The sequence below is a fragment of the Lepidochelys olivacea genome (genome assembly GCF_965140295.1).
Source record: "Lepidochelys olivacea isolate rLepOli2 genome assembly, chromosome: 7".
NCBI classification, from domain to species: domain Eukaryota; kingdom Metazoa; phylum Chordata; order Testudines; family Cheloniidae; genus Lepidochelys; species Lepidochelys olivacea.
In genome coordinates this window covers 30,379,009-30,406,806 of record NC_140417.1, presented here as the reverse complement: position 1 = coordinate 30,406,806, position 27,798 = coordinate 30,379,009, and the positions used below count along the sequence as shown (strand labels likewise).

General features: G+C 57.6%; 3 protein-coding genes across 6 annotated transcripts; 2 read left to right on the top strand and 1 right to left on the bottom strand.

Annotated features, from left to right (window-relative positions):
* The first annotated feature begins 2,207 nt into the window (after positions 1-2,207).
* Positions 2,208-8,387, top strand: AP5B1 (adaptor related protein complex 5 subunit beta 1). 2 transcript variants are annotated; one of them, XM_084635536.1, is made up of 3 exons: positions 2,208-2,262; positions 3,116-3,290; positions 5,578-8,387. In XM_084635536.1, the coding sequence occupies exons 2-3, from the start codon at positions 3,138-3,140 to the stop codon at positions 8,176-8,178; spliced, it is 2,754 nt and encodes a 917-aa protein (XP_084491662.1). In that variant the 5' UTR covers positions 2,208-2,262; positions 3,116-3,137; the 3' UTR covers positions 8,179-8,387. The 2 variants fall into 2 exon arrangements, with proteins under 2 accessions (XP_084491662.1, XP_084491661.1); XM_084635535.1 differs by lacking the exon at positions 2,208-2,262 and having other exon boundaries at positions 2,269-3,290.
* Positions 8,388-9,260: 873 nt separating this feature from the next.
* RNASEH2C (ribonuclease H2 subunit C) lies at positions 9,261-12,380 on the top strand (the record flags this gene model as incomplete). The annotated part of the gene is made up of 5 exons (XM_084635366.1): positions 9,261-9,406; positions 10,189-10,376; positions 10,662-10,774; positions 11,095-11,214; positions 12,218-12,380. 5 exons carry the CDS (start codon positions 9,261-9,263, stop codon positions 12,248-12,250), a joined length of 600 nt encoding a protein of 199 aa, XP_084491492.1. The 3' UTR covers positions 12,251-12,380.
* Positions 12,381-13,608: 1,228 nt separating this feature from the next.
* On the bottom strand, positions 13,609-26,173 carry KAT5 (lysine acetyltransferase 5). 3 transcript variants are annotated; one of them, XM_084635363.1, is made up of 14 exons: positions 26,078-26,173; positions 25,924-25,990; positions 22,031-22,099; positions 21,110-21,246; positions 20,504-20,683; positions 19,611-19,691; positions 18,904-18,978; positions 18,066-18,314; positions 17,445-17,534; positions 15,874-16,014; positions 15,114-15,207; positions 14,880-15,039; positions 14,490-14,571; positions 13,609-14,150 (listed from the first exon to the last, which is right to left on the bottom strand). In XM_084635363.1, the coding sequence occupies exons 1-14, from the start codon at positions 26,087-26,089 to the stop codon at positions 14,016-14,018; spliced, it is 1,572 nt and encodes a 523-aa protein (XP_084491489.1). In that variant the 5' UTR covers positions 26,090-26,173; the 3' UTR covers positions 13,609-14,015. The 3 variants fall into 3 exon arrangements, with proteins under 3 accessions (XP_084491489.1, XP_084491490.1, XP_084491491.1); XM_084635364.1 differs by having other exon boundaries at positions 26,081-26,104; XM_084635365.1 differs by lacking the exon at positions 20,504-20,683.
* Between the last annotated feature and the right edge of the window lie 1,625 nt (positions 26,174-27,798).

Here is a 27,798-nt window from a genome sequence, read left to right as displayed (position 1 = left end):
CCCAGACCTCTGGGGCAACGGAGCCAGGACTCAGCCATCGCCTCCTCCGTTAGGTGCTCTGGGGACAGAGCCCTGCCACTCCTCCCTGATCCATCTCTCAGGCCAGCCCTGCGTGTCACCCCCAACCTCCAGCTAACTCAGCCCTGGGCTCCCCACCAGCTCTGCCACCCCCTTCAATCCCACCCCCTGCTGTCCCAGCCCTGGGCTCCCCAATAGCGCTGTCTGTGCCCCTCAGTCTCGACCCCCCTCCCCTGCTAACCCAGCCCTGGGCTCCCCACCAGCTCTGCCAATGAGCTTAGATTTGCACCCCCCGATATCCCTCCACCCAGTGCCCTGAAACTGAGGAGGATCCTGCACGGATGGGGTGATGTGGGGTGACAGTCCTTGAGGGTGAGAGGAATCCCTGACTGGATGGGCCCATTGGTCTGGGGGGGCGAGGCGGAGCAGGCAGGGACAGAGAGGAGTGGCGATGCCCCAGTTGTGGGGCGGGCAATATTGCGGGGCGACGGGGTATACCCAGAGCAGCGAGGCAGGAGGGGCACGGCAGTGACTAGGCGGAGGAGGATGGGGGGTAATGACGCGAGGAGGGGAATGGGGGGGCAGTAAGGCTAGGGTGACCAGATGTCCCGATTTTATAGGGACAGTCCTGATTTTGGGGTCTTTTTCTTATATAGGCTCCTATTACCCCCCACTCCTTGTCCCGATTTTTGGCATTTGCTGTCAGGTCACCCTAAGTAAGGAAGAGGGGATAACTCGGGAGGAGGGGTCGGGCAGTGACGCGAGGAGGGGAATGGGGGGGACGTAGTGACGCGGGGGGGCAGCAAGGTGGGGGGATACCGCAGGGGAGGGGCCGGGCAGTGACGCGAGGAGGGGGATACTGGGGGGACGTAGAGACGCGGGGGTCAGCAAGGCGGGGGGATACAGCGGGGGATGGGCCGGGCAGTGATGCGGGGAGGGGGATACCCGGGGGCGGGGCCGGCCAGTGACGCGGGGAGGGGGATACCCGGGGGCGGGGCCGGGCAGTGACGCGGGGAGGGGGATACCCGGGGAAGGGGCCGGCCAGTGACGCGGGGAGGGGGATACCCGAGGGCGGGGCCGGCCAGTGACGCGGGGAGGGGGATACCCGGGGGCGGGGCCGGGCAGTGACGCGAGGAGGGGGATACTGGGGGGACGTAGAGACGCGGGGGTCAGCAAGGCAGGGGGATACCGCGGGGGATGGGCCGGGCAGTGATGTGGGGAGGGGGATACCCGGGGGCGGGGCCGGTCAGTGACGCGAGGAGGGGGATACCCGGGGGCGGGGCCGGGCAGTGACGCGAGGAGGGGGATACTGGGGGGACGTAGAGACGCGGGGGTCAGCAAGGCGGGGGGATACCGCGGGGGATGGGCCGGGCAGTGATGTGGGGAGGGGGATACCCGGGGGCGGGGCCGGCCAGTGACGCGGGGAGGGCAGTAAGGCGAGGGGGGCGGAGCGGGGCCGGGCAGTGACGCGGGGAGGGGGATACCGGGTGGGGGCGGCGTAGTGACGAGGGGAGGGCAGTAAGGCGAGGGGGGGCGGAGCGGGGCCGGGCAGTGACGCGAGGAGGGGGATACTGGGCGGACGTAGAGAAGCGGGGGGCAGCAAGGCGGGGGGATACCGCGGGGGATGGGCCGGGCAGTGATGTGGGGAGGGGGATACCCGGGGGCGGGGCCGGCCAGTGACGCGGAGAGGGGGATACCCGGGGGCGGGGCCGGCCAGTGACGCGGGGAGGGGGATACCCGGGGAAGGGGCCGGGCAGTAACGCGAGGAGGAGGATACTGGGGGGACGTAGAGACGCGGGGGTCAGCAAGGCGGGGGGATACCGCAGGGGAGGGGCCGGGCAGTGACGCGGGGAGGGGGATACCGGGTGGGGGCGGCGTAGTGACGCGGGGAGGGCAGTAAGGCGAGGGGGGGCGGAGCGGGGCCGGGCAGTGACGCGAGGAGGGGGATACTGGGCGGACGTAGAGAAGCGGGGGGCAGCAAGGCGGGGGGATACCGCGGGGGATGGGCCGGGCAGTGATGCAGGGAGGGGGATACCGCGGGGGCGGGGCCGGCCAGTGATGCAGGGAGGGGGATACCCGGGGGCGGGGCCGGGCAATGACGCGAGGAGGGGGATACCCGGGGGCGGGGCCGGGCAGTGACGCGGGCACAGGCCGGGGAATACCACCCGGCCGAGCGGTTCTGGCCCCATCTAGCGGCCGGCGGGGAAGCAGGAAGGCGGGCCGAGGCGGCTGCTGCGTCGGGTGGTGAGCGGGCCGGGCTGGGACTCAGGGGGATGCCCCGGGGTTCCCCCGTGCAGGCGGCGGGTAGGGGGAGCGTCCCCTCCTGAGCTCGGGGTGGGGAGTCCCTGGGCCCCCCTTGGGGCCATCTGGGGCTGCCGCACTCCGACACCCCGCGCCCAACACACCCGCCAGGAAGCCCCACCCCAGCGCCCCCGTTACTCACAATTCCCCCTCCCCGGCTATTGCCCCAACATGCCCCGCTCCCTATCCCCCACAATCCCCTGGGGCCCCGACCCAGCACCGCCATGTTCTCTGTTACCCACACTCCCTTGCGTGGGGCCATCATGGGCCCCTCCCCCATTGCCCACACTCCCCTGCCTGGGGCTCTGGGCCTTTGACCTCCCATTCCCGGGAGCCCTGACGGGCACCCAGCAGTGGTCAGTTCTCCAGGATTCTGACTCTTCTGGACACCCTGCCCGCCCCCAGCCCCCGCTTGTTCTTACCCAGAAACCCCAAGGGTCCCTGGCCTCAATCTGTGTGTCCCACAGGGCCGCTCCAGCTGCCCCCTCCCCTTTTCCTGGGATTGCCACTTGCCCCATTTTTTGATGCCTCAGTTTCCCCTGGATTAAAACTGGATTAGTAGCAGCCTGGCCCCCAGAGATAGTCCTGATTATCAGTTCAATAATCCCATTACATACAGGGACCCCTCCCCTGGCACTGAGATGTGGTCACCACTGAGGTAGGGTGTGGGGCCTGCTTATACAAAGATCCCTGTCCAGTCCTGCCGCCTCTCGGGCAGGGCTTGAGTGAGACTAGCAGCTTGTGGCTCTGGTGTGGGACACTCTTTTGCTCTGACTGGCTTCTCTCTCCCACCCAGGTGATCCCTCCCAGGGGTTGCCATGGGTGTGCGGAGTGGGGAGAGCTGGGCCCAGCTTATAACATCCTTCCGAGCAGGCCCCACCTCCTTCCTTCTGGCCCATGGGAGTGATGATACCTTCCTGGCTGAGCTGCTTCAGGACCTGAGCAGCGAGAGGATCAGTGAGCAAACCAAGGTATGCGGGGTTGGCAGGGCGCCTGGGTTCTATTCTTCGCTTGGGGAGGGGTGTAATGGGCTAATGCAAGTTTATACAGGGACTGCCCAGTTTTATCTTCAGCTTTGACAGAGGAGTGGAGTGGGGTTTAGTGGTTAAAGCTTTGTGGGACTCCTGGGTTGTCTCTTTGGCTTTGGGAGGTGAGTTGGGTCTAGTACAGAGGTGGGCAAACTATGGCCCATGGGCCACATCAGGGACCGTCCTGCCCAGCCCTTAAGCTCCCGGCCGGGGAGGCTAGCTCCCGGCTGGGGAGGCTAGCCCCCGGCCCCTCCCCTGCTGTTCCCCCTCCTCCGCAGCTACGCTGCCATGCGGGCAGCACTCTGGGTGGCAGGGCTGCACGCTCCTGCAGGACAGCGAGGCAGCATGTCTGGCTCCAGCCAAGCAGCACAGCTGCCAGACATGCTGCTCTGAGTGGCATGGTAAGAGGGCCTGGGGATTGGATAAGGGGCAGGGGATCCCGGGGGGCAGTCAGGGGACAGGGAGCAGGGGGCAGTTGGATGGGATGGAGGTTCTGGGAGGGGGGCGGTCAGGGGACAGGGGGGTTGGATAAGTGTGGGAGTCCCGGGGGGCCTGTCAGAGGGCAGAGGTGTGGATAGGGGTGGGGGGGCAGTCAGGGGACGGGGAGCAGTGGGGATTGGATAGGGGGTGGAGTCCCAGGGGGGCGGTTAGGGGCAGGGGTCCTGGGAGGGGGCAGTCAGGGAACAAGGAGCAGAGTGGGTTGGATGGGTTGGGCGTTCTGAGGGGGCAGTCAGGGGGTGCGAAGTGGGAGAGGGTGGATGGGGGCGGGAGCCAGGCTGTTTGGGGAGGCACAGCCTTCCTTACCCGGCCCTCCATCCAGTTTTGCAACCCCGATGTGGCCCTTGGGTCGAAAAGTTTGCCCATCTCTGGTCTAGTAGTTAGAGCAGTGGGGCTGGGAGTCATAGAATCATAGACTATCAGGGTTGGAAGGGACCTCAGGAGGTCATCTAGTCCAACCCCCTGCTCAAAGCAAGACCAATCCCCAACTAAATCATCCCAGCCAGGGCTTTATCAAGCCTGACCTTAAAAACTTCTAAGGAAGGAGATTCCACCACCTCTCTAGGTAACGCATTCCAGTGCTTCACCACCCTCCTAGTGAAAAAGTTTTTCCTAATATCCAACCTAAACCTCCCCCACTGCAACTTGAGACCATTACTCCTTGTTCTGTCATCAGCTACCAGTGAGAACAGTCTAGATCCATCCTGTTTGGAACCCCCTTTCAGGTAGTTGAAAGCAGCTATCAAATCCCCCCTCATTCTTCTCTTCCGCAGACTAAACAATCCCAGTTCCCTCAGCCTCTCCTGATAAGTCATGCGTTCCAGTCCCCTAATAATTTTTGTTGCCCTCTGCTGGACTTCTTCCAATTTTTCCACATCCTTCTTGTAGTGTGGGGCCCAAAACTGGACACAGTACTCCAGATGAGGCCGCACCAATGTCGAATAGAGGGGAACGATCACGTCCCTCGATCTGCTGGTAATGCCCCTACTTATACATCCCAAAATGCCATTGGCCTTCTTGGCAACAAGGGCACACTGTTGACTCATATCCAGCTTCTTGTCCACTGTAACCCCTAGGTCCTTTTCTGCAGAACTGCTGCCGAGCCATTCAGTCCCTAGTCTGTAGCGGTGCATGGGATTCTTCCGTCCTAAGTGCAGGACTCTGCACTTGTCCTTGTTGAACCTCATCAGATTTCTTTTGGCCCAATCCTCTAATTTGTCTAGGGCCCTCTGTATCCCATCCCTACCCTCCAGCGTATCTACCTCTCCTCCCAGTTTAGTGTCATCTGCAAACTTGCTGAGGGAGCAATCCACACCATCCTCCAATAATGAAGATATTGAACAAAACCGGCCCGAGGACCGACCCTTGGGGCACTCCACTTGATACCGGCTGCCAACTAGACATGGAGCCATTGATCACTACCCATTGAATCTGACAATCTAGCCAGCCTTCTATCCATCTTATAGTCCATTCATCCAGCCCATACTTCTTTAACTTCCTGGCAAGAATACTGTGAGAGACTGTGTCAAAAGCTTTGCTAAAGTCAAGGACACCTAGCTTCTATCCCTGGCTCTGGGAAGGACTAGAGCAGGGGCGTAGAGTCAAGGACTCCTGGGTTCCGTTAGTGGCTCTCCCGTTCTATCTCATGGTGGTGCCTCTGTGCATCACAGCCCACAGCGGCAGCCCCCTGACTGCACTCCTCTCTCTCTCTCTGTCTCTGTCTCTGTTGCAGGTCTCCATGCTGACCCTTCTGCTGGAGTTTCCCACCCTGTTGTGCCCAGGCCCCGAGGTGGGCGAGCAGGTGGCTGGCTCTCTCCTGGCTAACTTTGCCCAGCTGCCCCACTCACCCAAGTTGTCCTGGCTGCGGCGCCACCTGCTGGTGGTGGTGGGGACTGTGCTTATCTCCACTGAGGCCTTTAGGGAGGGCTCCCAGGCCTCCCGTGACTACCTCTCTCTGCTGCTGCACCTGGCCTCGGACCTCAATGACCAGCGGCAGGGGCCGGGTGACCGCGGGGTGCGGGCGGCTGCCTGCGAGAGTCTGAGGGAGCTGGAGTGCTGCTACCCTGGCCTGTTCTCCCGGCGGTTGGACTCGCTGCACTCCATGCAGCAGCAGGAGCTCACTCCTGTCCACCAGGGCTATACACTGCTGTACAGCCTGGCCCTGCGCAACGCCGTGCTGCTGCTGGCCCGCCGGGGAGAGGGGGCCCTCAGTGAATTGTTGGCCGGCAACGAGGGGCTAGCTTGGGAGGCGGTGGGGAACGCCGGGGCAGTCTCTCCAGCCTCCATTGACCGCCTGCTGCTGCTGCCCACCCCGGCCGAGACCAAGGAGCTGAAGTCGGTGCTGTCCCAGCTGCTGGATGGCTCCTATCTGCTGACACCACCTGCCCAGAGCCAGCTTCTGTGGCATCTGGCCCACGTGGTGTGCGTGATCCGCACCCAGTCACCTGCCATCTTCAAGGCGCAGCTGGTGCGGTTGTTTGGCACAGCCCATGTGGCGCTGCTGCACGCCAGCCTACAGCTCAAAGGGCTTTTCACGGACAGCCTCTTCACGGCCGAGGACGAGGCCTTCCTCCTGCGCCGCCTGGTGGGCATGGCCCAGCATCCCTCACTGCCCTCGCCCCTCAAACTCTTCTACCTCGACTGCCTGCTGCACTTCCCCGAGAACCGCCCGCTGGGCTCTGGCTCTGAGGAGGGGCTGCCCGTCCTGCTTACACCCCGCCTGGCCTCCTGCCTCTTCCCCTCCCTCTTCAACGACCCGGGCACCATGCTGGCACGCCTCAACCTGCTGAGCCTGGTGTGCCTGGAAAACCAGGGCCCCGAGGCTGACCAGGGTGTTGGGTATATCTTTGAGCATGTCCTGGCACTGGCAGACACCGTGGCAGGCAAAGGTGGGTGTGAGGCCACTGGGCTCTTCTTCCGAGCTGCCTACCTCTTTGCCCGCTACTTTGACTCAAGGCCACAGCTCATGGCAGAGCTGACGGGCACCCTGGTGAGGCTGTATCACCAGCGCTGCTCCCTGGCCCCCAACCTCATCAACCTGCTCAATGAGACCCAGGCGGTGCTGGATGACCCAGCCTGGCCCACATCCTTGAGCAAGGCCCTGCAGGAGCTGGCTGTGGGCGTGTCGCTGCTGCCACCCTGGGATCAAGATCTGGGCTGGCACCTCAAGCTGTTGGCCCGGGTGGCAAAGGAGAGTGGGGTCCCGCAGGGCAGCACACTTGGATTTCTGCAGCGCCTGGGGCGGCTGGCAGGTGCAGGACAGCTGGGAGGTTGGCACATTGGCCAGGCTTTGCTGAGCGTCTGCCGCAACCTGCTGCAGCACCAGCCGCCACCTGCAATGGGGTGCCAGCTGGCCGAGCTGCTCCAAGATATCGCACTGAACTACCCGGATGTGGACGTGCAGGATCGGGCCCGCTTCTACTACACGCTCCTGTCCTGCCTGTCTGGGGACAAGCTGGGGGCAGTGCTGGCACCTGGTGGGCGCCTCAAAGCCCGGACTCTCTCCTCCTCTATCATGGCAGACAGTGAGAATTTCACCGCTGCACTCACCGTGCATCCAGCCCCGCAACCCCTGCTGCAGCTGCGGCGCGAGGCCCCAGCCAAGCCCACCCTGGTACCAGCGCCAGCCTCCCAGCCGTGCCCTGCTGATGCTCAGGAGGTGAAGGACTGCTGCCGACGGCTCCTGGAGCTGCATTCTCCAGCTCGGCTCAGCCTGACGTACCGGCTGCTCCACACAGGATCCTCCCCTGAGCGACTCTTCTGCCTCTTGCTGCGTTTCGAGCACTCTGACAGCTTCTATGAGCCAGTGCCTGATGTGTGTGTGCCCTGCCTCTCCACCACCCACCCCTCACCCCTCCTCACACTCCACCTGCAGCCCCGCTGCCCCTACCCCACCAAGCTGGCAGTGAGCGCCTTGTACACCACGCAGACTGGCCTCACCTACTGCAGCCAGCTAGAACCACTGCAGGTGGCTTTTCCGGACATCTTCCTGCCTCTGGCGCTGCCCGTGAATTGGGACTGTGAGAGCCGGTGCCACCTCTTTGACACCCTCTGGTCCTCCCTGTGCCCAGATGGGTCAGGTGACTGCGCCGAGAGCCTCTTTTGCTGGCCCACTACCCAACAGCCCTTGGGTGTCCTGGTGCAGGCTCACTTTGCCAGCTACCTGGTGGCAGAGGATCCGGGCACCTACAAGATTGCCATAGCCCTGCCGCCCCACTACCATGTGCTGCTGCAGGCACAGACGACCCAGGGGGCAGCGTGCGTCACCATTCGCACTGACAACTGGAAGGTGCTCCCCCATCTGAGTGCCTACCTGCGGAAGGTGGTGGAGTGACAGAGCCTGAAATAGGGATTGAGGGCATCCCCCAGCAAGGGGTATCTGTGAGTGGGAGTAAAGGGGACATGTCTCCAGCCACCTGGGGGGGGGATTTGAGAGTGGGAATAGGGGCATACATCTCCTTGAGGGGCCAATATCTGAGTGGGACTGGGAGCCTGAAATGTATATTTCTGAAGCTCTGTACAAATGCCTTTTGCAAGTAAAATTTGCAGTGAAATGAACAACTTAGTGCATGTGGGGAGGGGTGCATTGGGGTGGGGACAGGGATGGTGCATTGGGAGTTCTGGGGGCAGATGCAATGGGGTGGAGCTGGAGGAGTGTGGAGGTGGTGCTATGCATCTGTGGGAGTGCAATGAGGTGGTGCTGTGTGCCCGAGCTCCTGTACTGCTCCCAGCTAATGGGGAGTCTCCAACACTGGTGCTGCTTTGAGCAGCTGAGCTATAGTGCTGAAAGGACAGTTGGGATGCATTTCCCCCCTCACACGCTGGAGGACTCCTTGCCTGCCCTGTGGGCCCAATGCTGAAAGGAGGGTTTGGTTTCTGAGGCCTGTTCGGTCCCTGGCTGCTCTGCTGGTACAGAGGTTGGTGAGCAAGGACTGGCCCTAGGTGTTTTGTCACCCAGGGTGGAAAAGGTTTTCTGTGCCCCATGCCTGGCTCTGGTGCCCCCAAATAAGGTAAGTTGGTGCCCAGGCTGGCCTGCCCCCTGAAGCCTGGCTCTCCTGGGTCGTGCCTGTGGGGGAATGTGCAGGGAGGGGGACCCTGCTTTGCTGGGAATGCAACTTGCAATGCAGTCAGCTGTCCCCATGGCAACTGCTGAGCAGGCTCTGAATTAGGGATGTTCCCCCCCCAGGTACAGCAGCCCCCCTGCACGGCTCCCTCCAGCGGGCAACCCAGTGTCCTATCCCTGCCCCCACGCCAGCCAGGCCCTGCTCTCCCGGGAGAGCATGTGGGTCAGCGGGGAGACGGAGGCGCTCCAGAGGCTGCTTCTCCATCGGCCAGCATGATCGGAGGGAGGGGTTTTGCTCAGGTTGGGAACTACCGTCCCCATCATGCACCAGGGGCGGGACTGCCACTCCCATCATGCATCGCGGGGGAGGCTTACCTCCTGCGGAATGCGCTGGCCTCAGGACTACATCCCCCAGCATGCACCAGGATAGGCGTGCGGCGCGGTGTGAAGGGGTTCCCGTCGGCGTGATCCCGTTCTCAGGCTGCGCGCGGGACGCTTGGTGAGGGCGGCAGGTGAGCGGGGCTCTAGGCTGGGCGAGCCGGCGGAAGTGGAGACGCCCCCACACTCCTGCCCCGTCCCGGGGAGGGTCCTGCCCACGTGGGGATGTGGATTCCTGACGAGGCTCCTCCCCTGGCCCCCAGAACCACCCCCCCCCCAAGGGACGAGGCGCCCTGGTCAGGAGCTGCCCCGCCCCCCCCGCCAAGGGACGAGGCGCCCGGTCAGGAGCTGCCCCCCCCCCGCCCCCCCGCCAAGGGACGAGGCGCCCTGGTCAGGAGCTGCCCCGCCCCCCCCGCCCCCCCGCCAAGGGACGAGGCGCCCTGGTCAGGAGCTCCCCCGCCCCCCCCGCCCCCCCGCCAAGGGACGAGGCGCCCTGGTCAGGAGCTGCCCCGCCCAGGGACGAGGCGCCCTGGTCAGGAGCTGCCCCGCCCCCCCCCCCCCCGCCAAGGGACGAGGCGCCCTGGTCAGGAGCTGCCCCGCCCCCCCCCGCCAAGGGACGAGACGCCCTGGTCAGGAGCTGCCCCGCCCCCCCCCCCCCGCCAAGGGACGAGACGCCCTGGTCAGGAGCTGCCCCGCCCCCCCCCCCGCCAAGGGACGAGGCGCCCTGGTCAGGAGCTGCCCCGCCCCCCCCCCCCCGCCAAGGGACGAGGCGCCCTGGTCAGGAGCTGCCCCGCCCCCCCCCCCCGCCAAGGGATGAGGCGCCCTGGTCAGGAACGGTCCTCGCAACCCTCCCCCGCCCGCTGTCCAAGCTGTGCTGTCCCCTCTCGCTGTCTCTCCTGCCAGGCCCCAGCTGAGCAGTGCCTGCCTCTGGAGCAAGATGTCTGAGAGCAACAGCCCCGTTCGGCTGGACCTGAGCTCCCTGCGGGAGGCGCCCCAAGATGTCCTACATATGCTGCCTTGCGAGGTGGAGCACAATGGCAGCGCCCCTGTGGACAGATACTTCACCCCAGCCATCCGCCAGGGCTCGCAGGGTTGGTGACTCCCTCCATACTCGCCAGGGGATGCTGTGCTGCAGGGAGCAGGATGAGGGTTCCCTAGGGGGGTCGTGCCCCTTACAATCAATGCTGACCTCAGGAGGTGCTGTGCTGTTGCAGGGATGGGGTGAGGGCTCCATAACGGGTGCTCTCCCCTCAGTCAGCATAGACCCCAGTACCCTTGCATGGAACCTGGGTTGCTGTGCCCATTTCTCAGTCGAGTGCATCCCCTGGCCAGGTCCCCCTGTCTCCCCAGCTCAGTGTCAGTTTCTCTCCCTGCAGAGAAATCTGTATCCTTCCGTGGCAGGAGCCTCAAGGGGCAGGAGGTGATGGTGCCCCAAGGTTATGTGGGGCTGGTTCTGAAGGAGGATCAAAGGCCCTGCACAGAGGAGGAGGTGAGCCCTGTGGGGGTGTGTTGGATGGATAGGGGAGAAGTAGCCCTGGGATGCTAGCAGCTGCCTGGGGGAAGGCTGTGGGGCTGGACCCTTGGCCTTGCCTTGGGCTGGAACCCAGCAGGAGGGGGCACTGGTAGCTTCTGGGGACACATTATGCCCCCTTTGGGGCTGGGTGGAAGGGGTGGTGTTGCCCCTTTGGGGACAAGGCCATCAGAGCTGGGAACAGTGTAGTGTTAACCTTCACGCTTTGGAGCTGGCTGGGGGCCCCCTCAGTCCCACTGCCTGTGTCCCTCCCTGACTCCCAGCCTCCCATGCTGCAGGAGCGGACAGTGCGGCTGAAATCAACCTTCAGGGCGCTAACTGTGTGGAACCTGGAGCGGGCTCCAAGTGCGGATGATGGGTTGCTCCTGGCTCTGAGCTGGCCAGGGATTGCCGAGGCCGTAAGTACTGGTGTGCTGCTCTCCTGTTGTTCCCCACCCCCCTCCTAGAATGGTAAGAGGGGCTGGTGTTGCTGCCGCAGCAGCTACAAAGGGGTGGAGGAGGGCTAGATCCCCCCCATCCCACAAAGACTTACACTAGCTTTGCGTTTGGTCCATTATAGCAATGAACAGGTATGTTCTCAACCCTGTCCCATCCAATTATCAGGCTGCTTCTGTGGTTCACCCAGTATCCCTTGAGTTGCTAGGGATGAGGCAACCATTACAGCCCATAATACCCCTGCATTCATCTACACACACTGCTAGTGAAGGGGGGCTGGCTGTGTAGCAATGGGGCTTGGTAAATGCCATAATGATTGTCCCCACAGAGTGAGTCAAATACTCTGGGATGAAATAATTATACCCCATGATATATACCCTCCGTGGATATCCAGGCATGCCCCTTCCCCATAATATATCCCTGGTATCCCAGCAGCTGTGAGTAGGGGGAATGCCTCCAGGCCTAGCAGGGGGCAGAGTGGTGAGGCTGTCTTGGCCTGCCAGGAGCCGCTGGGTGTTCTTGGGCCTTGACTAGGTAAATGGAAGATGCTGTCCAAAGTATTCTGCCCAGCCTGGTGGGCACTATCCTCTTGTGGGGGAATGTGCAAAGGCAAAGTAATTGCAGTGGAGGACTGGGGCTCACAACTTCTGCCCTTGGGCAAGTCCTTGCCCCCACCTGTGCCTCAGTTTCCCCTCCACTCTGTTGATTTAGACAGAGCTTCATAAAGCAAGGAGTCTCATGGGGTGTTTGTGAAATGCTTGGCCCAACAGGAGCCCCAGTCTCAGTTCAGGGGAGCAGTGTAGTGCCTGGTACAATGGGGGACCTCCCCACTTTGTCAGGGCCTCGAGGCAGTACTGTGCTACACCTAACAGCAGCAGCTGTTTCTGCACTTCTGTCCCTTCAGGGCTGGAAGCCCATGGTTGCAGGGGGCAGGTGACTTTTGACAGGTCACCTCTCTCATTGCAGATCCACGCACCAGTGTTGAAGAAGGAACAGTGAGCCCATAATGGAGGCAGTGGTCCCAGGACTGCTAGCCACTGGCTGCCTCTGGGGTCTGCACAGGGGAGTGTTTTGGCCCCACCACCCTGCGCGCTGGCTCCATGCTAAGAATACATGGATCTCACAGAGATGCCTGCTTGGTCTGAGTCATGATTCCAGAGCTCACTGAGCCAGCACCTGGAAACGGGTGGGACAACATCTCCCCTGGTCCATGGCTGGCTGCCCTCTGTGCTGAAGATTGGGGAGGGGAGGGCTGAATGCTATGGGCCTTATGCTGAAAACACTGATCCCTCAGGTCCCTGGGACAGGCAGCTTCAACATCTGGCAGAGGGCAAAACCTAGGCATGCTGAAGCCTGGCCCAAGTCACAGCAGCTGAGTGGGATAGAACCCAGGTGTCCTGACTCCCAGCCACTCTTCAAACTACGTGGCTATGATTCTCTCTAGATGTCTCATGCTACCCAGGAAGGATTCTAATGCAGGAGCTAGGGCTTCTGGGTTCTCTTCCCCCTTGTGCCTGCTGTGCCTCCATTTTCCCCTCTGAATGAGGCAGGGAAGAGTGCTAGCACATTCAAAAGACCCTGGCAGGACTGACCAGCTAGAGGCAGTACAGGGCAGCAGGGTTGTGCTTGCAGCCTCTTTTCTCTTCCTCTCTCTCCAGGCTGTCACAAGTTTTGGCACAATGCGTGTCCCCACCCAGAACCATTCTTGCCAAGGGAATATTCAGCATTGTTACTTTATGGGGGGAGCACCCTGTTAGCAAGGCCTAACTCCGCTGTGTGGCTGCTGTTTGCAGGTGGGCCTGTTGCCAGACCTGTAGTGGGAGGGTGGGGCAAAGCTAGTCAGGCCCAGAGGCTTGTCCGAAGTAGTGGGATGGGGATCAGCACCATGAGGCTGCCAGACAGCTGTGGGGGGAGAGCAGAGTTTAGTGCTCAGCCCTAAGTGTCTTGGCCCAATGGCAATCAGCCCATCACCTGTCCATTGCTCAGTGCAGCCCCTGGCACTGGAGGACATCTGGTTCCAGATCCTGCTGAAATTGCTGCTCCCAGGGAGAAAGAAATGTGCTACCAGGGCAGGGGGAGAGCATAGCAGCTTTGAGATCCTAAACTTGTGTTTGGCCACAGCTTCAGCCAGTCTGCACCCTTCCAGGGTTCGGGCATGTTCATTGCACAGGGAGTGCAGCAGCTGGCTCTGGGGTAACACATAGTAGCCACTGCTGGCACTAGTGGAAGAAGTGATGGCCCCCAGAATCCCTGGAAGTCGAGGCCTGATGCTGCTCAGGGTCCTGCACAGCGCTGGGGAAGATAATGCAGCCTGAGCACCCCTCATCCTTTTCTAGCTGATTAAAAATGATCAATCGTTTTAGTTCCAGGATCTTTATCAAAAACTCAGTTCGAGTGACAGAGAAACGCAGATGCCAGCCAGCTGCCAGGTCCCAGGGCCACCCATTCCCAGTCGTTGGGCTCCTCGGTCATAGCCCACACTGTACAGGATGGCCTGGCAAGATGCAAGTCCTACATACAAATGGGGCCCTCACCCTGGCACTGAGTCAAGGAGAGCAGCATGGGGGCCTCTGCCCCTTCCCATGGGGGTCGAGCCACGACCGGAGCCTAGCCCTGTGGTAGAGCACATGATCACCCTTGGAGATGCTGTTGCCCAGTCTGTCCCGGCCCTGGGATAAACTCCCAGGAGCTGCACATTAGCTGGATGGCTGTGAGGCCCCATGCCAGGGCCATGGGGGAGTGGGTGGCAGATAGGGCCTGCCTCTCACCACTTGCCCCTCTTGCTCCAGTCCTTGGGGGTGAAGTGCAGACATTTGGAGTCAATGCGCAGGATCCGCTTCAGCATCGCCCGCTCATGCCCATCCACTATGTCCTCCGAGAGTGTCAGGATGTATTGGCCCTTTAAGGGAGAGAACAGGGGCCCAGGTTAGCGATGGGGTTCAAGAGAAATGTCTTGTCAGGGTTCCTGAGAAAATTAGTGAAGGGACCTGAGCCAACCTAGCTGCTTGTTCCACTGATGTGTTTTGGTCCCAGGGGGCAGCCCAATCAGCACCCCCTGTCTCCTAGAGCCAGGGACAGACCCCATGAGTCCTGCCTCCCAACCCCCTTTAATTCAGCTACCCTAATGCCTTGGTATCTCTCCATGCTAGTGACATATACAAGGAAGCCACTTGCCCCTCTTGGGTACTGCTAGGAATCTCATTGCCTGCTTCCAGAGCATTCCTCCCAGGGTGGATACCTTGTAGTAATTGATGAGGTTCAGGTACTGCAGTGTGGAGATCACATCCTCCTTCTTGATGCTGGTGATCTCGCTGATTTCGCTGAAAGGGAATGGGAGACAGGAGGGGGTGGAAGTCAGTGGCCTGGGGGGTCACTGGCGGGCAGGGGGGTGGGGTCGGAAGAGAGGCTATGGGAGCCAACAGCACCTTCCCCGTGTGCCCTGAGGCCATTCTGTTTGCGACCAGCCCTGGAATCACAGTCAAGGAAATGCTTTTGAAGCAGCCCTCTGTGAAGTGTTAACTCTGACTCTGAATGACAGCTGGGTCTGTTCTCCGTCACTGATTATTGGTGCAGAATCCTCTGCTCTAGGATTGAGGGTGGAGTTTGGGATTGTGGGCAGGGCACTCACTTGATGGTGATCTGTGGGCGCTCCCCGTTCTCAGACTTCAGGTTCATGAGGATCTCCAGGATGGTCTGGGACCAGTAGCTGCGGTAGGAGAGGAGCCCAAGGTCTGAGAGTGGCTTCTCTGGTGTCCCCGTCTTCCCTTCTACCTTGGAGAGCTCATAGCCTGGTGGGGGGAGGAGACGCGGTGAGGGAGCTGGAGATCTGGGGAGGGAGCTGGGATGGGAAGGTGCCACTTACTGAATTCGATGAGCAGCTTGCCATAGCCTCGCCTTTGGTATGGGGGCAAGGTCAGGATGCAGGCAACATTGTAGTCTTCCGTGGACTCCTTCTCCTACGGCAAACAGCAAAGGATTCACACCTCAGCCAGTAGCTGCAGATTGCTTTCATGCTGGGTGTTCCAGTGACGACTCTGCCATCAAGACTGCCACAGATCCCCATGCCTTGTACCATTAGTTCTGGCCCCAGCCCCTACATTAATTCCTGCTCATGCCCCCTTCCACAAATCCTGACCCTGGCCAGAGATTCCTGCTCACGCACCCTCCCACAGATTCTCTCACAGCCACTGTGGCCCCCTGGCACAGATTGGGACCATGACCACATTCATCTGGGCCTTCAATCCCCACCTATGGCCATGGCCACACCAGTCCCCTCCTCCACCACAGCCACAAATTCCCATCCATGGTCACAGTGGCCCCTCATTCCAGATAGCAACAGCAGCCCACAGACAGAGCCTGGTCAATGGGGGAGTGGCTGTGACAAGGCACAGTGATTCCCTGACCAACGGCTAGTGTCTCAGATACTCCCAACTTCTGTGACTCTTCAGGCATCCCCCATGGGGAGGTTCTGATCCCATCAGGCAGCGGGGCCAGCCCATGGGATTCCTATCATACCACAGTGACCCGCTCTGACTGGCCAGAGAACAGTGGAAGAGCAAGGGCTGTGACAGGAGCAGGGATGGAGGGTTTCATCCGGGGAGCACAGGGCAGTGCCCCCTCACCTTGGAGAAATAGCCCACGATGTGGAAGCCCTTGCAGTCATACTCCGTCATGACATAGAAGAGGAAGGGGTCAGTGTCATAGTACAGGGTCTTGTGGTCCAGGAAGCACTTAGCCAGCAGGCAGAGGTTCTGTGAGTAACTCTGCAGGGACGGCAGAAGCCAGAAGCATTAACATCCCCACTCTACTGCCAGGATGTGTGTGTGTCAGCTCGCTTCAGGGGGCTGCTGGGGAGGGCCCCAGCTCTAGTCACCAGCCCCCTGGCCTAATGGGGATCTGCACTCAGACCTTCTTCAGCCTGCTTCATCAGAGTGGCTCAGGCCACGGTATTAAAGCCGCATGTTGCCCAGGACACTGTCATAAGCAAACTGGAGAAATGTCTTAGTCGGTGTTTCTCAACCTTTTTGATACCAGGGACCAGCTTGCTGCCTTCCTGACCTTTGTCAGGGAGATCCCAAGGACCAGCTTTGGTCTAGATAAAGTTACTTTATGGTGAGCACACAACTAGTTAAAAGACCGTATTCAAATGCATCCGACGAAGTGAGCTGTAGCTCATGAAAGCTTATGCTCAAATACATTTGTTCGTCTCTAAGGTGCCACAAGTCCTCCTGTTCTTTTTACTCAAGGGGTAGTTATCAATGGTTCACTGTCAAACTGGGAGAGCAAAGCTAGTGGGATGCCATAGGCATAAGTTCTGAGTCCCGTACTATTCAATATTGTCATTAATGACTTTAGATATTGGAGTGGAAACTACGCTTATAAAATCTGCAGATGACACCAAGCTGGGAGAGGTTGCAAGCACTTCAGAGGACAGGCTTAGAATTCAGAATGATCTTGATAAATTGGGAGAATTGGTCTGAAATCAACAAAACAAATTTCAGTAAAGACAAGTGCAAAGTACAGCACTTAGTGGTAGTCCTGCTGAGAAGAATCTGGGGGTTAAGATGGGTCAACAGTGTGATGCAGTTGCAGAAAAGGCTAATATTTTGGGCTGTATTAACAGGAGTATTGTAGGTGAGATGTGGGAGGTCCCATTCTATTCGGCACTGGTGAGGTCTCAGCTGGAGAACTGTGTCCAGGTTTGGATGCTACAATTCTAGTTAAGTATTAGAATTGGTTTCCAAGGGACGTTGTAAAATCCCAGTCACTGGAGGTTTTAAAGGTTGTTAGACAAACACCTGTCAGAGATGGTCTAGGTTTATTGGTCCTGTCTTAGCACAGGGGCTGCGCTAGATGACCTCTTGAGGCCTCTTCCAGCCCCACATTTCTAAGATTCTATGGAGGAGGAGGGTGCAACAGAATCCCATATAGGGGAAACTGAGGCACAGATGGGCAGGAACTTCCCCGAGGTTACCAAGAGAGGCATCAGTTGGGCTGGGAATGAACCCAGGAGTCCTGACTCCTCTCTGTTGTAGCCACTAGAACCCATTCCCACAGCCAGACATCCCTGTCCCACACCCAGGTTCCCACACCCTGGAATCAGGCAGTCTCCTAAGGGTTAAAAGTGGAACAGAGCACCCCACCCCAGCCGTGCCCTAGTGAGGGGACCTCCTGCCCCAGACCTGCCCCTTGCCTTGTTCTTGCGCCCATCGATCTCAAAGAAGGAGATGGTGCCTTTGCGGTAGATTTCATTTCCAGGTGGGTGCCGCAGGTCGCACTTGGTCTGTGGGAGAGAGAATCCCATGGGAGCAGTCAGACCCTGCAGCTTGCACACGAGCCAGCTCGATTGCAGAATGACACCAATGATTGGGGGTCAGAGGGACTGAGTTCCAAGGGAAGAGAGAAAGAACTGGATGCATCTAGCGGAGTTCAGGGGAGCAGCTAACAGGCTACTTGGAGCCAAAGAGTAAACCCCCCAAAGATCGAGTATGCCTCTTCCTCTCCTTCCAGCTGGTAGAACTAGGATTAGAGAATTATACAGCTACAGGGACTCCTCACCCCGCACTGAGGTGCGATTCCTCTGGGGTGGGGCAAGGGGGCTGTTTATACAGGGGCCTGGTGCCAAGTGGGGCCAGAGTCAGCACCAACTTGGAGGGAAATGCAGCCCCTACTGAGTCACCCACCCTGCTCCCTGCAGGCCAGAGCCCCTAGTGCCATGCTAGGGAACACACTCAGGGACAAAAGCCCTGGGATCATGGAGTCAGGGCTGTGCCTGCCGGGGGCCATGCAGGGGCACGGGGAGGGTGATACGTACTAGGTGCCTCTGCAGGCACTTGAGGCTCTTGACGTATTTGAGGCAGAACTCGCAGAGGTACAGCACAGGCAGGGTGGTGAGCTCCTGTGGGTAGGGTGAGAAGTACCAGGGCTTCAGGCGGTGCCGGCCCAGCTCGATGCACTCTATGTTCTTCATGCGTGTGATGATGTCGTCATGGCTGCGGTCCGACACAAGGCTTCCCGTCATGCGAGGGGCCGAGGGGATGCCGTCAGAGCTGTCCTGGGAGTCCTGCAGGCAGCACAGAGGCAGGGTCAGGAGCTGCTGGACATGCCCTCCTAACCCCTCCTCTCTAGGCCCCACTCCCCACTCAGTCTCAAACCAGGCCTCCCTGTGCCCTTCCCAAGGGCCTCCAGAACCCAAGGCTGGCTGCTGATGGTATATGTGCTGTGGCACAGAAAGGAATCCTGGCTTCTCTCCCAGATCCTGCAGGGAATCCAGCTCAGAGAGAATGGGCCTGGGAGATCCCCCACCCCACTTCTCCCCACCCAGCACAACCAACCCTGATGGTGCTGCAGCCTTTGCCTTGGGCAGGCTATGATTTCACCTATACTGGGGCTCAGGGCTGCTTCTTGAGCCAGCAGCATCTCCCCCAGGGAAAGGGGCAGGAGCTAGCAGAGAGCTGGGGAGATACAGTTCCGGTCAGCAGCTGCTCCAGGCCAAATCCTGGAGGGACCCCATTGATCACCCATGGAGTGGATCCCTGCCCGATGCCCTGGGAACTTGAAAGAGCTCCTCCACTGCTGGCTATGGCTGGTGGCTTCCTTGGCTGGGGGAAGCTAACACCCCATCCCTCCATTCAAGTCAGGGCAGAGTTTACCTCATCTGTGCCCAGGCAGTTGGACTTCCTCTTCCTGCCAGGCTGGGCAGCCACGGCTCTCCTGGCTGAGCCGTTCTGGAAGAGAAGGTGAGAGGGGTGTTATGTGCAGGCCATGGGCAGGAGGAGGGATCATCCATTTCCTGGCAGCAGCACAGGGAGGGGCTCTGCCTCCCATCATCACCTGACCAGTGGGATGGAGCTAGGAACAAGGCAGTTTTAAGGCAATCCAACATCACAAGGCAGGCCCTGGCCCCACCTAGAGCCAAGGAGTCAGGGCTGGAACATGGGGACCCATCAGAACTTCCCCCAGCAGGCAGGCAGGTGTCATCTCCACTGGGACTGAATCCTTTCTGCTCCCCATAGAGCGCCTTGCTGAGTCCACTAAGCAGTGGGGCTGGAAGTTAATGCCCCTTGGAGTTGCCCAGGGCAGCTGTATTTGGAGGGATTGGCTCAGGCTCTCTGCAGACTCAGGCATTGCTGTATTGGTTGCATTTGGGTTACATTTTCTCCCCAAGCATGGGAGTGAGAAGCTGTGATTTTGCCCTGATCACATGACTGTAGGAGCTCAGGCCCTGGTCTCAGGGTAATAGTTCCTGGGCCTATACCCAGCCCTGGGCAGGAAGGAGCAAGGAACAGTGCCCAGAGCTCTTCCTCCTGATGGAAATACCCCTCCCTCCTGCACATCCTATCAACCCCTCTGCTCTTACCTGGGGGAACACAGAGGCTTGAGTGGTCTCTGTGGAAGCAGGGACGGGGGTTGCTGGGGAAACCACCTCCACCTTCCGTTTCTGAAACAGACCCAAAAAATGGTTCATCCACATGGGATGTTGCAAAGCTTCACAGTCCTCCGCCCCTGCACAGCATTCCCCACGGGCGCAGCTTCTCATCTGCAGATGTACGGGCATCACAGTGTCTTGTAATCTCAAAAAAAACTTTCTAGGCCGTTTATATGGGGATCCTTCACCCAGCACTGACTTGCAGCTGCCTCTGGGGTGGGGCACAGGGCTGTTTATACAGAGATCCCTGGCCTGGCGCTGAGAGACCTCCCGCTCTGGGGTGGGATCTGAGGGCTGTTTAACAGCACACAACAGTGCTGCATGACAGCATAGAGCAGGAGGATAAGAATCTCTTTTCCAGCCAAAACTGCATGAAGTTCTAGGGAGGCAGAAAGTAATCATCCAAGCTCTGATTTGGCTAGGACACCGTGGTTCACCCCAAGACTCTGAGGGAAGGGTTGAGAGATTTTTAATGACCAAGAGTGGTTCCTTATCTGCATCATTTGATTGAGGTCTCACTCACCCTTTAGCTTCACACTAACTGTGAGGGAAGAGCGCCCCCTATTGAGCCCCTATTCCCCACACTAGCATCATGATATGAAGGACAGTGAGCTCTGTGTGGCTGAGCTCTGTGTGGCTCTGGGTGTGGGGAGAATGCCCCCTAGTGAATCCCCAGCACCATGCCTTGGGGGCCTCCCATGCAAGTCCAGACCCAGCCCGACCCCGGCCAGCTTGTGTGACCTGGCGCGATCCCAGCCTGTGGCCATGCCCAGACCATGCTGAGGACACGAGGTGGGGGAGGTATCCCCAGCACCGGTGCGTACCGTTGTCCGATGGTTCGGCTGGACACAGGAGCTGGAGGAGAGGGGTTGGTCAGGCTCCCCGGGAACAGCCTCCCTCTCCTTGGGTAGGTTAAAGCGGAGCGTTATCTGCACTGGGATGGGCAGGGTCTTACCGCTGGCTGGAGTTGAGGCAGGTTGTAGAGACAGATCCAAGGTCTTCCTCTGAGTAGGGATGAAGATGGTGGGGGGGAGTTACCAACACACCCGTTGGGGGAGAGGATGCATTGCTGGTCAGGTGAGGGGGGCATGGCGCCACTGTCCCAGCTCGCGTGGGCCAGGCAGCGAGAGGAATATGTGGGTCCAGAGAGATGTGGGCCCTGCTCTTGGGATAAGGAGTACTCTAGCATCCCTGCCTTGGAGACCTGTGTTTGCAACCCCTAAGTCAGGATCAGGTGGAGGGAGCCGGCCTGAGCCATCAGGGAGAACACTCTTCTGGGTAAGCATCCACATCTCCCCATCCCTCCCTGCAATCCCAAGACCCTCCAACCATCTTGATCCCCAGGCCAGCACTCTCATCCCAGACTGCCCCCTATAGCATCCCCAAAGCAGCACTAGCATTCTCCCTGGCCTGTGGCTAGCTCCTCTTACCACTTCCCGCTCTGGGGAGCTGGGTCGGGAGCCAGGCAGCCCATTCTTGGTGGGAGTCTTGGCTTCCTTCTTGGGGAACTGGATCTTCTTCAGGTCCAGCCGGTCATGGGTCACCCATTCATCCAGACGCTTGTTAACTGCGGTGGTGGGGAGACCAGGTTAGTGGTGCTCTCTGTTAGGGTGATGGGAGAGGAGGAAAGAGGCCCCTGCAGACAGCCAGTCCCAGGCAGAAAAGTGGTGCTAAGACTGCCCAAGGCTGGAGAGGGATGGATGAGCTGCGGAGGGGAAGGCAATGCCTCATACTGGTGAACAGCACCACCCTCTGGCCATTTGGACCGTTGAACCCAAAACATTTACCTCCATCAGTCTCGGCTCCAGAAGCAGGAGTCCTGGCTTCCTCATATGAGTGAGGTGTATGATGAGAGGCGAAAGGTCTTCAGGCGGGAAAGTAACACGCCCAGGAACTTGGGACATTCATAACTACGGCCAATATACGTAACGCCCCCACCTGTGTGTGTGTGCGCAACAGGGGACCCCCCCAAACAGGACAAACAGCACAGTGCCCCCTGGGCAGTGGGGTCAGCTCTGATTCTGAAGTAAGCGCACCACCTACTGGGTCCCCGACCCCACTTGCCACAGTACTCTGATGGGAAACCTCAAAGGATCCAGAGTTCCTTGAGCTGGATCAGAACCAGCACCCCCTAGAGGGGAAAGGCCCAGTGTCCCACTCCCCCTCTGAGCCAGCCAGTCCCCACAGTATAAGACCAGATTTGAGACAACATGCACTAGAGGGGAAAACCCCGTATCCAATTCCCCAGAATCCAGAGGAACTCCCTATTTTTATTCATGTTCTGGACCAGCCTGTGTCAGTAATTTCCTAGTCTGATTCCCAATCAGCCAAGGGCCAGCCAGTTTACTCACAGTCAATGTAATGCACGTAGAAAAGCTTCCGGCCACTGATGTCCTTAACACTGAGGATTTCCGCCAGAGCTGCAGGGGGAGAAGGAAATAGCATTTCAGAGGAAATTTCCAGTCAGAGCAGAGATGCAAGAAACCCTCCCTTGTAATGTTTATACACCACAGGGATCCAGCGCTAGGAACAGAATGCACAGAGTGGCTGCTTGACACCAGAAATGGGCAGGGGGAAACACAGTGACAACAGGCTGCATGAAGTTAGGTGCTGCAATGGGAGGGTTGTGCCCAAATCTCATCCCCACCCCCCACCCCTGCTTCTCCCTCTCCCCTCCCAGAACTGAGAAAAGAACACAGGTGGCCTGGCCCCTAGTTTTCTACTCCCTTTCCGCATCCAGGCTGTGGAAACAAGAAGTCCTGACTCCCAGCCCTCAGCTCTAACCACTAGACCCAACTGCCTCCATATAAATACCACCCCAACAATGAGTGGTGAAGGCAGCATATTTTACACAAAGACTGACAATTTTTCGAAATTGCCATATTTTGATAAGACCTGAGTTTGTGACACTGTTTCCCACGAAACACTTCAGCGGTGATGCTGCGCTCTATAACATGCTAGAGGACTCAATGGGAAGTGCTGGGCATTGCGGGATCAGGGGCAATCTCCCAAATATTGTTTTCTTTCAAAACACTTTTAGAAGGGTTTTTTTTCCTAACCCCATGTTGATGCTTATAAGGGTTTTTTTCCAGCAATGAAGAATTTGACTATGGATAGTTAAGAGTGAAACTGCATTGAGCTGTCAAATGCACACAATGAACAATCTGGGTAAAAAGAAAAATATGTATATTAGTTTGATTCAATTTCTTCGGTTCTAGTCATCTTGGGCATTACTTTTAACTACTATAGGTCTCAAAGGCGCACGGTCACACAGCTAAGAGTGCAGGTCAACGGTTTAAGATGGGTAGTGTACTGTGGAAAGCAGCAACTATGAAAAGGACATAGGTTCATGATAGATAACCAGCTGAATAGGAGCTTCCAGTGTGACGCTGTAGCTAAAAGGGTGAATGTAATTCTTGGATGGATAAGCAGAAGTACCTCAAGCAGGAGTTACGATGGACTATAATAATAATATAATAGCATTACTGGATACTGTGTCCCATTCGGATGGCCACACTTCAAAAAGGAAGCTGAAAAATTGGAAAGAGAGCTAAAAGAATGATTTGAGGTCTGGAAGACTTGCCTGACAGTGAGTGCAATCTATGTCGCTTATACAGGAGAAAGTTAAAAAGTGACTGGACCATGCTACATGGGGAGAAGATTCTTGACAGCAGAGGGCTCATTAATGTAGCAGATAAAGTTAGAAGGTGATCCAACAGCTGGAAGCTGGATATTCAGGCTAGAAATGAGTCTTTAAAATCAAGATTAGACATTTCTTTCTAAAAGCTGCACTCTAGCTTGACCACCACATCTGGGCTGGATGCAGGAATGGCTGTGATGGATTCTCTTGCTCGGGTGATGCTGGTGGTCAGAATGGATGGCCAGTCCTCTCCGCCCTTGGAATCCATGATCACTGCGTTCAGGTTTGGTCACCCCAGCTCAACAAGGATGTAGCAGAATTTGAGGGGGGTTCAGAGATAGGTGAGCAATAGGCACCTGCGGGGGGTGGGGTGGGGGAACTCTCCTGGGAAGAGAGATGAAATGACTGGGATTGTGTGTCTTACAGAGGAGATGAAGAAAATGTTACATGATAAAAGTACATAAAAGAATGACTGGGTCGAGAATGGGGATGGGAACCTCTGTTCTCCATGTCTCATAGCACAAGAGCAATGGGAATTTCAGAGAAACTTCAAAACCGATCAAAAGACATTCTTTTTCATGTAATACACCATCAGCCTCTGGAACTCATTGACACAGCTGAGTGCAGGATCCCAAAAGAGACTGGGGGTTTATAGGGATAATGAGACTATCCAGGGTCAACAGGAAAAAAACCAGGAGTTTTGGAATCCTCCCATCCTCTAAATATTGGGGGAATCCACCCTGTATCAGGTTATTCCACTGCGAAGTAAGAGATTTTACACCTATGCTCGTGGAATTGTTTAAGTGGGAAGGCTGTGAAGAGTATAAAATAAAAATACCCTCTGCAAGTTAGTTACATATTTAGGGCAATGCCCCACATGATTCTATTGAATGTAACAGGATAAATAGTCGCAGAAGTTGGGAGGGTGATAATATAGACATATGAGAAGTTATCATGATATTACAGGAGTGTCTGGAAAAACACATGCTGTTTGGATTTCACTGGAATAAAACGTTTTTCATGCTAGAGCTTGGTTTTGTCCCAACTCTGGCAGCATTTCACTACAGCCAACATTTTCTGTGTCTATGTCATTCATTATAAATCATAATTAATACACAAATGGTGTGATTAATTATATATTAATAAAAGAGTGCCCTGGGAGTCAGAACTCCTGAGCTCTATTCCTGGCTCTGTGAGGGGAATGAAGAGTAATCTTTAGAGAAGGGGCTTTGTACTGCCGTCCATAACTGTAGCATCGGAGGCATGGAACTTATTGGTTCTCTTGACAGCTCTGGGAGGGGAGTATGGACTTCAAAAATCTCTGAACCTACTGGAAAGAGCAGAGGAGTAGGAGTCAAGACTCGAAGATTCTGTTCCTAGTTCTGCCATTTGACATGTGACTATGGACAAGTTTCTTTCCCTCCCTATGCCTCAATTTCTCCATCTATAAAATGAGAATACTACTAGTGACCTGCCTGGGATTGAGGCTTCATGGAGCTTTGAGATCTCTGGCATTACTATCTACACCTTTTTTATTATTCACTATTTGTATCATGATAGGGCTTAGATTAATTACAGATCAGGAGCCCATTGTGCCAGACAACAGCCAGACCCTTATCAGTATCCGGGCTTCTCCCCATGGTGCCAGGCACTGCAAAATGAGAGACAATCCCTGCTGGAAAGAGCTCACAGTCCAAGGATATGATGAGAGGTAACAAGCAACTGGGGAGAAAGGTGCACAAGGAATCATCTGTATTTGTAATTACCAATGACCACTCAGAGGCCAGCACATTCCTGCAGTACATGTCCTCAATACAGTTCTACAGTTACATGAGACCATTCTGATTCTGGGGCAGTACCCTGGGTATTACTTCCAACTTATCTGTATGTATGTATATATATCTATATCTTCTTACTATATGTTCCATTCTATGCATCTGATGAAGTGGACTGTAGCCCATGAAAGCTTGTGCTCTAATAAATTTGTTAGTCTCTAATGTGCCACAAGTACTCCTGTTCTTTCTGGGTATTACCCAGTGTCTCCCTCGCCCAGTGTGTGACTAGCCCCTGCCTTCAAATGCTGCCCTGGGATCCTCGATCATAACCTGAAGAGGAGGTGGTTATCACACACACTTAGGGCACCCCATATCCTATTCAGGAGATGGGCAGGTAGGTCCAAAATGACTGGCCTACATTTCCCTCCCCAGGGAGCCGAAAACTCAGACCTGGAGGATGTCAAGGACTTGAGATGACCAACCACCCCCACAATCTGGGTTCAAGGGCTCTCCAAGAAAGAGGGGCCCAGCTCCACATGCTTACTGCCCCATCACACTCCCTGTTCCATCTTCCATAAATATCCCAACCTTAACCCTTCTTGCAAATAGGGCCCCCCCATTGGCCCATCTCCCCCTCCACCCCATCTCTTCATTGGCCCCAACCTTATAGCCTCCTTAAGACCCTCCCTTCCCACAGGGAGCACCACAGCCCTACATGTCCCACCCCCTCCTCCTCTCCAGATAGCCCCCATCGTACTCATATACCCTCTAGCCCCTCCCCTCCCCCTTAGGCCACACCCCCTTCCAATTGGCCACGCCCCTCACTTACGCCATTCATCTTCGTTGTCCTGGTTGCGACGCAACACGGGCAGGCGGCAGCCTTCGGTCACCTCCCCCTGCGGGCGGGATGCAAAACGGTTAGCGGGGACTCCCAGGAATCTCGCCCCCACCCTGCCGGACCCCACCCTCCGGACCCCACTCACCACCTCCGCCATCTTGGATGCTCGCCGGGGAGCGGGGCCTTCTCTTCCGTTCCCCGCGCCGGGACACTTCCGGGAACGCGTAGGATCCCTTCCGGTCTGTCATAGCTACTTCCGGCCCACTCAATATCAGCTTCGGTAGCGTCCGGTCCCGCCTTGGCCCTGCTCAGAATTAGTTCCGGGAGCATGAGGACCCCTTCCGGTCCCGGCTAGGCCCCACTGTGGGGCTGTTCTTGGCGCCCGCCTGGCTCGGAGACAATCTGCGGAACCGCGGTTAGGGAGCGAGGTGTAAATGGCGGCAGCGGGGGTTTGACCCAGCACCGGGGCAGCGAGCTGGGCTCATGGGAGGAAGTCATGTGACGCGGCCTGAGGCGCCTTTAGCCTCATGTGACACAGCACGAGGCCAGTTGAGGGCTCGGCAGCGTGTGTCGAGGGGTCCCCGAGTTTCGGCTCCGCTCCCTCAACCCCGGGATAGCGGGAGCCGCGTGAAACCTGTCCCTGGAGCCCCGGAGCCCGGCACAGCAGCCAGCCAGCCTGGGCCCACAGCGACCGGACTTGGAGCCCCAGGGACTCGTCTCCGGGGCTGGGAGCCAGGGATCAGGAGTTCAAGGGGCTTCCATTGTTTGCTGCTAATATTTCCACCCGCTTCCCAGCCCTCTAGCTAGGGGAGTGACTAGCATCCTTTCTATTGGAAGTTAGGAAGCTAGGAGCACTTAAAGTGAAGCTAGGCCTAGAGCCCATCTCTCTAGTGCCTCCATAGCACTCGCTGGCCACCACTTGCCTTGCCTCAGTTTCCCCAGGGAATCTTTAATCCCTTTTCTGGGGGCTTTCCAGGTCTGTCTTTTAATCACCCTTTTATCAGGAGTTCAGCCTTAGAGAGGCAATCTCTTCTCTCAGCATGCCCAGGATGAGGGCCCCATTCAGCAAAGTGCTGTACAAACATAGAACCTACCTCACAATCTATAAATCAAGAAATGACAGATAGATACAGCCAGACAGGAGCAATGAGACAATCCTGGTCTGCATGCTGGGCAGTGGGTTCACAACACCAACTACCTAAACGTCATGCTTTTTGTAGCCATTGTGACATAGTGGGGCTTTTCCCTTGTTATGTTGTACGTGAGCCTATGTGAGTCTTACTGTTTTGCATGAATGCTGTGTGCCTCAGTTTCCCTGTGTATTGCACCAATGTCTAGGTGGTGGGAATAAGGGTGTGTGACTTTGACAGGGGCTGCTCCAGCTGCCTGCATGGATGCTATGGCCACCCCTTCATAACTTGAGACCTAGGAGGGGGATGCGACCAGGTGACTCTTGGCCCGGGAAGTGAGACAAAGGCCGGAAGAGGAACAACGGGCAGGGCAGGGGCCAGGCAACTGGAAGCTAGTCAGTTGTGGCTGGCTTGGGGCATAGGGGGAGGGCTAGAGCCCTGGCTCTGGAATCCCCTCCCCTGCAAGATGGACTTGGCTGAAAGTCACTGATATCTATGCTAACAAATTCTGTCCTACACTGTGTTCCTGTCAACTAATAAACCTTCTGTTTTACTGGCTGGCCGAGAGTCACATCTGACTGCAGAGTTGGGGTGCAGGGCCCTCTGGCTTCCCCAGGAACCCCGCTTGGGTGGACTTGTTGCGCCAAGTGCACGGTATGGAAGGGGATGCTGAATGCTCCGAGGTCAGACCCAGGCAGGTCAAAGCTGTGTAAGCTTCTTACCATGGTGACAATAT

What these genes read in the sequence shown, in the direction of transcription:
- KAT5 (XM_084635363.1), bottom strand. An exon ending in AGCCGAACCATCGGACAACG is followed by an intron (nt 19,692 to 20,503) that starts GTACGCACCGGT and finishes GGTCTGTTTCAG; the next exon opens with AAACGGAAGGTGGAGGTGGT. An exon ending in ACCTCATCAATTACTACAAG is followed by an intron (nt 14,151 to 14,489) that starts GTATCCACCCTG and finishes TCTCCCTTAAAG; the next exon opens with GGCCAATACATCCTGACACT.
- AP5B1 (XM_084635536.1), top strand. Translation starts at nt 3,138, where the DNA reads ATGGGTGTGCGGAGTGGGGAGAGCTGGGCCCAGCTTATAACATCCTTC. An exon ending in GGATCAGTGAGCAAACCAAG is followed by an intron (nt 3,291 to 5,577) that starts GTATGCGGGGTT and finishes TCTCTGTTGCAG; the next exon opens with GTCTCCATGCTGACCCTTCT.